The sequence below is a fragment of the Ostrea edulis genome, chromosome 8, assembly GCF_947568905.1.
Source record: "Ostrea edulis chromosome 8, xbOstEdul1.1, whole genome shotgun sequence".
Taxonomy (NCBI): Eukaryota; Metazoa; Mollusca; class Bivalvia; order Ostreida; family Ostreidae; genus Ostrea; species Ostrea edulis.
The window spans coordinates 36,712,143-36,721,069 of NC_079171.1; the positions used below are offsets into that span (position 1 = coordinate 36,712,143).

Genomic DNA, 8,927 nt, shown 5'->3' on the forward strand with positions numbered 1-8,927 from the left:
TTTAACTGAGTGAATTTCATTTCAATCTTAGAAGTTGTTTTTAACCAAAATGAAAGTTATAAATCTGGTTCACATCTCAAAATGTATAACAAAATAGGAAGAAATGAATAAAATGCATAAATAAATAAAAATTGCACTTAACATGCAGGTAAAACATGGGAAGTAACACACCACAATAAGCTATCACAATTTAAAAAAAAAAAGACAATACACTGTAAATCCCTTGTATCACACCAAGTTTATTGTGTCTTGCATGTGTAGCAACACATTTTGTCAATCAAATTATTAGCTCATAAAATTCGACGGAAAAAAAATCCATCATCATCATGATTGCATAACTTATCACATATATATTTATATTAGTACATTTGTATCACAGGATTAGCTTTCAATATCAGATACCACTTTCCCCAGCTAAAGACAGAAAACTATCAATGTGTGAAAGACTGAAACACATTTGGAAAAAAAACCATCGCACACTTGGGTTACTGTTGTACACCAAACCTTTTTAAGACGGAAAATACAGTGGCGGATTCAGAGGGAGGGGGTCCGGGCGTTGTAAATTCGTCAGAATATTTTTTAAAAGAATATAACGTATTTTGGAAGCCAAAATTAATTGTAGACCCCCCCCCCCCTCCCCTCTTAAAAAAACCCCTGGATCCGTCCCTGAAATATACCGGTAAATGAAATAAATTTATGTTGACATCAGAATATAACGATGACTCACTGATGATTGCTTGAACTTGAAATTAGAAAAGAAATTTCTAGAACTTGAAGTTTTTAGACATAGAAATCAAAGTTCTTCATTTCATGCAATGGTGCAGTGGGTAATAGTGCCATGTTGCACATTTGCAATTTTCCTGATGCTCGCAGAAGGCACACACGTTCGTGGTGCCAATAATACTTCATTAAATCTGCGAGCATTTCTTTCAGATCTTGGAGATTCAAGGTGAACTCTTCGCACATCGTCCTGCATGAGGTCGATTTCCTCAACGTCATCGCCTAGCAAGGTGCGATTGATCTCCACAATATACCTCATTTCGGAACGCCAAGTTTTTCTAATTCCCCGAGCAAATTTTTTTACTGAATCAAGTGACTTTGAACAAGATACATATTTGGACTTTATATCGCTGCTTGAACCGTACGCGACATGTATCTCTACAGTTGTACAGGAGCTGCTGCTCTTAGGTAAAATACCTGACTTATATTCTTCATTTGGTCTTAGTAACCGATACAGAAATTTATGTTCTTCAGACTCCTCACTGTCCTACTGCAATGTCGAGTCGATCTGAACATCGTCATCCTTGGTCTCTGTAGACCCTAGCGCTACTGTTGTTTTATTCATTGTTTCGTTGACGTTGATGTCGTTGTTGAGTATTTCTTCTGTATGGTCGTCAACATGATGCTGGTCGTCTTCACGATCGATGTTTTTTTCGACGTCCTGCAAAGACGAATCTATATCGTCGCTCACATCTTGCTCCTCCTTGGCATCATTTTCGACATCATCCTTGACATCATTCTCGACATCATCCTTGGCAACCTCCTCGTCACCATCCTTGGCAACCTCCTCGTCACCATCCTTGACAACCTCCTCGACATCATCCATGGCAATTTTCTCGACATCATCCTTGACATCAGATTGCTTAATATTTGACGAATGCAGAAGGACATTTTCTCCGGACATTTCTTCCACATCCAGAACCACGTCATCTTCTACGACGACAAACTTCTGGTCATTCAGAGACCACGTGCTCTTAGATATCTCAATGTGTGTATATTTGCCGTCGGGGTCTTCTGACAAGGTGCGTGTGGTGCGCGGTATACATACGGCAGCTGCATCCAAAGTTGAGCATTTAGATTCAGTATTCAAACACTCTATTGATATCTCTCTGCAGGGTTTTGATTCGTCGCCATAGACATTGATCTCCACACCAGTTGAATCGACATGCTTTACCACAGTCTGTTGGTGGACGTTCTCGGGACCGTCACTTACTGAACTGCTTTCAGGGAGATCAGCGTCATCGGGGATGAGCGTGACACTGTTTCCGGACAAGTGAGCACCAGGTATTTCTAACCTCGGCTTCTTTTCCTCTACTTCACAGGCCTCGTCATTTGATCCTGTTGAATAAGTTGAAATATATACAATTCCAGTATGAATTAGAGTCCAAGCACGTATTTAAAATATTTAAGATAATCACTATATAGGCTATATTTCTACCGTATAACGGGTATTTTCTTCTGTTGAATTTTCTGTAGCAATATGATATTGTATAACAAAAGAAATGAACAACTGCAGAAAATATCCGATATACCATGTTTATAAAAACATGTCTGTATGTTGATAAACACGTGTATGTGTGTTGATAGACACGTGTATTGTGTTGATAGACACGTTTGTGTATGTTGATAGACACGTGCATGTATATTAATAGACACGTGTGTGTGTGTTGATAGACACGTGTATGTATGTTGATAGACATGTGTGGTGTATGTTGATAGACACGTTTGTGTATATTGAAAGACACGTGTACATGTGTATGGATGTTGATAGACACGTGTATGTATGTTGATAAACACGTGTATGTATGTTGATAGACACGTGTGTGTATGTTGATAGACACGTGTGTGTATGTTGATAGACACGAATATGTATGTTTATAGACACGTGTATGAATGTTGATTGACACGTGTATGTATGTTGATAGACACGTGTGTGTGTGTTGATAGACACGAATATGTATGTTTATAGAAACGTGTATGAATGTTGATTGACACGTGTATGTATGTTGATAGACACGTGTGTGTATGTTGATAGACACGAATATGTATGTTTATAGACACGTGTATGAATGTTGATAGACACGTGTGTGTGTGTTGATAGACACGTGTGTGTGTGTTGATAGACACGAATATGTATGTTTATAGACACGTGTATGAATGTTGATTGACACGTGTATGTATGTTGATAGACACGTGTGTGTATGTTGATAGACACGAATATGTATGTTTATAGACACGTGTATGAATGTTGATTGACACGTGTATGTATGTTGATAGACACGTGTGTGTGTGTTGATAGACACGTGTATGTGTGTTGATAGACACGTGTATGTATGTTGATAGACACGTGTATGAATGTTGATAGACACGTGTGTGTATGTTGATAGACACGTGTATGTATGTTGATAGACACGTGTGTGTATGTTGATAGACACGAATATGTATGTTTATAGACACGTGTATGTATGTTGATAGACACGTGTATGAATGTTGATAGACACGTGTATGAATGTTGATTGACACGTGTATGTATGTTGATAGACACGTGTGTGTATGTTGATAGACACGAATATGTATGTTTATAGACACGTGTATGAATGTTGATTGACACGTGTATGTATGTTGATAGACACGTGTGTGTGTGTTGATAGACACGTGTGTGTGTGTTGATAGACACGTGTATGTGTGTTGATAGACACGTGTATGTGTGTTGATAGACACGTGTGTGTATGTTGATAGACACGTGTGTGTATGTTGATAGACACGAATATGTATGTTTATAGACACGTGTATGAATGTTGATAGACACGTGTATGTATGTTGATAGACACGTGTGTGTATGTTGATAGACACGAATATGTATGTTTATAGACACGTGTATGAATGTTGATAGACACGTGTATGAATGTTGATTGACACGTGTATGTGTGTTGATAGACACGTGTGTGTGTGTTGATAGACACGTGTATGTGTGTTGATAGACACGTGTATGTGTGTTGATAGACACGTGTGTGTATGTTGATAGACACGAATATGTATGTTTATAGACACGTGTATGAATGTTGATTGACACGTGTATGTATGTTTATAGACACGTGTATGTATGTTGATAAACACGTGTATGTGTGTTGATAGACACGTGTGTGTGTGTTGATAGACACGTGTGTGTATGTTCATGTATTATATACGTTCAGCAGAAGAACTAGAACCAGCCATCTACTTATTCTAAATAAATCTGATCCTTGTTTATTAAGTGTTGTCATATGAACTGTCGTCATGGTAATGATTTATATTTACATTCACGCGCAGTGTATGGGGCGAGTTTCATTACAACGGCATATACCTGTTTTTTGGGGGATGCTGCGTTTTATATCATCTCATTCACTTTCAAAAATTTAATATTTCTTGAATAAACACTAGAAATACGTACTTTTACGCTTCGGTTCAACCATCTTGATCTGCTTACACCTATGTCTCTTTGAGTTAAATTATCCGTGTTTTTCTGTAAAATGAAGTAAAGAAAATTATAGGTGAAATGTGATTTAACTTTGACACAGGTATGACTACAATGAGTGGACCTCGTCCAGACAAATCGATATAGATAATATGCAGTAAGATTAAACAACACTCTAGTGGTGTATGCATTGCTGGGGAAAAAAAGCAGTTTACATGTATTATCCAATGTTTTCAATAAAATTATAGTTAGGAGAGAGAGACAGAGAGAGAGAGAGAGAGAGAGAGAGAGAGAGAGAGAGAGAGAGAGAGAGATTATTTAGTTACTGTGTCTATCATATACAACTTTGATTTGACCTTTTGTAACCAGGGAGGGGACTAACATAGATTTATCCTGACTACTGCATGCCCAATCTCATTCACAATTGAATAAAATATTGGTTACATTAAAGGGACAGGCATAGAGAATGGCAGACAGCGAATAGGAGGACATTGGTATAGGATGGGATTTTTATGGAACATTTCTTATTCTGGAAAATTACAAGCGCAACATTCAAGTACGAGGAAACTAATGTGAAAATACTTTGTACAGTGTATATCTGATTTTAAACAAATACTGAATACAAAGCTGTTTTTACGCCCAGTACCTATTTAAACATATGAGTCAGTGGGTGTTTCAAGCGGATTAGAATAAATAGATTTCAGAAAATACATTGCATTATGTAATTATGCAACCAGGCGGAGTAACAGTGTTGTCAAAGTCCCATTCAGGTTCATTTTGTGGTACATTGTGATATCTATGGGTGAGATCAAAACTTCAATGTCTGATAAAAAACTAAATTCACATGTAGTTTTCACTAGGTAACCCCCCCCCCCCCTTTAAAACTAAATATGATTAATGTTGAAACTAATCAATTAACAAAAACAAAAGCAAACAAACAAACAAACAAAAACAACAAACAAACAAACAAACAAAAAAACAACAACAAAAACATAGGATTATAAATAACACTCTGTATACCCTTTCTATTGTTTATTTACAAATGAAAGTGTACATTAAAAATATGAAATATTCATTGAAATGTAACTTTATGATATGGTTTTTAACCGTCGCTTCTCTGTTTTCTTTTTCCACTACAGTGTAATCGATGTCGGATGACAGAAACTTACAGGAGATTTTATCCCCCTTCCCTTGGCTATTTGATTTTAGATTTTTATCCGACATCGATCTTTTGACATCGCCCTTTAAATGAAATACTTTAAATATTTGTACCTCGCGTATTTCCATTGTTGTTGCAATATAACACGAAATTTAAACATCTGGGGGTTAAAACGTACAGTTTGAATATTTAAAAAAGGTATATAGAATGACTGAATATCAAACGGAAAATGAAAATATATTTTGCTTACCCTATTGAAACCCACCATGATCAATAAGGGGGTGGGGTTAGGGGTAAATATAATTCATGTTTTGGGCAAATATTTTAATGGCATACACTGAGTACACGAATACTATCCTCTATAGCAAGTTATCGCGGGGGCGGGGATGGGGATAGAAATATTTTATGTTTTGGACAGATATTTGGTAGCATACACTGAGTACTATCCTCTGTACCTGCTTATGGCGTGATATATTAATCATATATCGACCATTCTTTTATCAGATATTCTGGATATGCTAAATTGAAAAGACATTTAATAAATAACATACCGAGTATTTTATCGTCAGTTTTTCTTTGCGACCAATATTAAGATATTAACTGGAGAGAACTACCCCCAGAGAATTTACATTGTACGAATGAAAACGAGTGTGCAACACAACTAAGAAAAATAAATTGAAACTTTAAAGTGAATAAAAATTTAGAGGAAAAGATTTTACAATATGAGGTGCAAAAATTTCCCGTGTGAGCAAGCAATGTAAATTTTGAGATGAACAATTTTTTTCCGGGTTACATGTAAAGGAAAACGAAGAATATTTACATGTAATTTAGATCCATGCACATCCAATCAACCGTCTCACGTGTAAAATAATATGCTCTCCATCTATGCATGCATTTGTTCTTATTTTTAAGTATTTCAGCGAGTATTTCTGAAAATTCATGACCATAATGATTTAGCTCTACCATTTTCTGAATGACACTAGGATTTAATTAATAACATAAATTATCATATTCAAATATACATTAATTAATAATATAAATTATCATATTCAAATATACACCAATTAATGATATAAATTATTATATTCAAATATACATTAATTAATGATATAAATTATCATATTCAAATATACATTAATTAATAATATAAATTATCATATTCAAATATATATTAATTTTTATAAACGACACTTATAATTTCAGATTTTAGTGCAAACAATAGTTTTGTGCCGTTAGATGAATGCTATTTACAGCTAAAACCATCTACAGATTTAGAGTTAGCAAACCAAGAAAGATGTAGTTGGAGAGAAAGAAAGAAAAAGTCACATAGAGAGAAGAGATATATATACATGTACCTGTTTTCACAGTGGCTGAAATATTCATAAGAACTGTTAATTCAAATTTTGATCTTTATAAATGCAATATATTTAGAAATTCATTACCATGAAACTAATACGAAAGTATGGAAAATACATTCATATATTACATGTACTTTAAAGTTCGGGTTTCTTGATCTACCTGGAAAAAGTTTTATTTTTAGAACACGGGAAACCCGATTGAAATTATAAATACCTGCGTATTATCAGAGCACGTGAATGTAATCAATGTATGTTACGTAGTACGAACCATGCACTGAGAGAATTGGGGGGTGGGGGGGGGTGGACCCCCGGCCCCACCTTTTTTTACGAATTGGGATCCAATCTTAGGGAGTCTAATGCATATCATTTTGTAATTGTAATTGCACAACAATATGATATAACATTGACCAAGGAAGAGGTCACCCACCAACCCCCCTCCCCGACCCCTTCCGGTTACGTTCTCTTCTGTGGATCCGCGCCTGTTATTTTTTGAAAATATTTAAGCCAACTGCATTGACTATTTGTTCTACAGTTTGCTGATACTCTTCTGATACAATGGTGTTGTATTTAAACAGGATCTTCTCGTTAGTGTTTAGTTTGATTAGAGCCCCTTGATCATGCTGGATTAAAATAACGAATTGAAAATATAATTTTCCATTAAATGTTATTTATTTATGAGACCTTACGGAACATATCTCATTGTATAAAACATTATCAGTGCATAGTCACACAGTGGTATAAACACTAGAGAAAAAACCTCAGAAAGTTGTTAATAATGTTTACTTAGCCTTTACAAAGTCTTATAATCTAAGAGCTAACTCCAGTGTAAAAACACTGTGCACACGACTAGTGACCATTGACAGCCCGAAAGTACCAAATTGGGCTTGTATTTGAAGTCCTTCAAAGTTCTAGAGCTGTGTTGTGTGTTTAAATCATACTAATAGAATATATATACAGGGGCGGATCCAGGAATTGTGGTTACGGGGGGCGCCACTTCATGACGCAGTGGGTCCAGGGGGCGAAGCTCCCAGAAGCTCCTGGATTTTACAGATTTTATGGGGCTTGAAATATTTCTCCTATTAAGTCATTTGTACTATTTTCTATTATTTTAATAAGGTGAAATTAATAAAATGACCCAAATTTTAAGGGGGTTTTGGAAAAAATTAAGTTATCCCAATAAAGTCATTCAGTTTTTGGAAAAAATTAAGTTCTCCCAATAAAGTAGTTCAAGAAATCAAAGGATTTTGTCATTTATTTCTCCGGGAGTGGAAGAAATTATTGCTTCTTTTATCGTTTAGTACGTTTTCCGACACAAGATACCGCGATTTTCCTTAAATTTGAAAATTTTAGGGGGACGCGCGCCGGCTGCGCCCCCCTCTAAATCCACCACTGATATAATATAATATAATATATATATATATATATATATATGTGTGTGTGTGTGTGTGTGTGTGTGTGTGTGTGTGTGTGTGTGTGTGTGTGTGTGTGTGTGTGTGTGTACTACGCTACTGCCCTGTCCTGTTCGTCTGTCTGTCTCTGGCAAAAATCTTTAACCTTGGTCGTATCATTTTCACCATAAGAGGTAGAGCTTTCATATTTGTATGTGTATCTTTTTATAACAAAGTCATTTCATTGGCATCATAGTCTTTGACCTGGTGACCTTAACATTGATCTTTGACCTACTTTTAGAAAATTCAGATGTAAGCCATATCTTTCAAATCGTAAGAAGTGCTGCTTTGATATCAAGCATGTGTATTTTTGGTGAGAATACCTTTTAAAACGATACCAGATTTGTTGACCTGTGACATTGACAATTAACCGAGTTTTGGGAAACTTACAAAAAAAAATACAGTGTCTTACAGTTCCGCTTTGTTGTTATCCGGGGGCATCAATGATTCACAAACATATCTTGTCCAAAAAACCCCACTTTTTTACTATTTTACTAATGGGTTCCAACCACTAGGGGTCTAATGTGTAATATGCCACACCTGTAATTGCACAAAATCAAATAAGCTAAATATTTTTCACCAATCTCGAGGAAGAGGTTTGGCCCCCACCCCCACCCCCTTCAGTCACGTCCCCCGCTGTGGATCCGCGTCTGGGTTTTTCTTTTTGGGGGGGGTTGTTTTTTTTAAACAGCATTGCATGACTATTTGTTCTATACTTGGCTGTTATT

At 35.9% G+C, this 8,927-nt stretch overlaps 1 protein-coding gene across 1 annotated transcript; it reads right to left on the reverse strand.

Moving 5' to 3' along the window:
- LOC125661545 (uncharacterized) lies at positions 1 to 6,807 on the reverse strand. Its single transcript, XM_048893590.2, has 3 exons — positions 6,749 to 6,807; positions 4,211 to 4,282; positions 1 to 2,118 (listed from the first exon to the last, which is right to left on the reverse strand). Exons 2-3 carry the CDS (start codon positions 4,230 to 4,232, stop codon positions 1,268 to 1,270), a joined length of 873 nt encoding a protein of 290 aa, XP_048749547.2. The 5' UTR covers positions 4,233 to 4,282; positions 6,749 to 6,807; the 3' UTR covers positions 1 to 1,267.
- Between the last annotated feature and the right edge of the window lie 2,120 nt (positions 6,808 to 8,927).

Coding starts and splice junctions, on each gene's coding strand:
- LOC125661545 (XM_048893590.2), bottom strand. CDS start 4,232: ATGGTTGAACCGAAGCGTAAAA. Junction 2,119..4,210: donor GGTTGAACCGAAGCGTAAAA/GTACGTATTTCT, acceptor CTTATTCAACAG/GATCAAATGACGAGGCCTGT.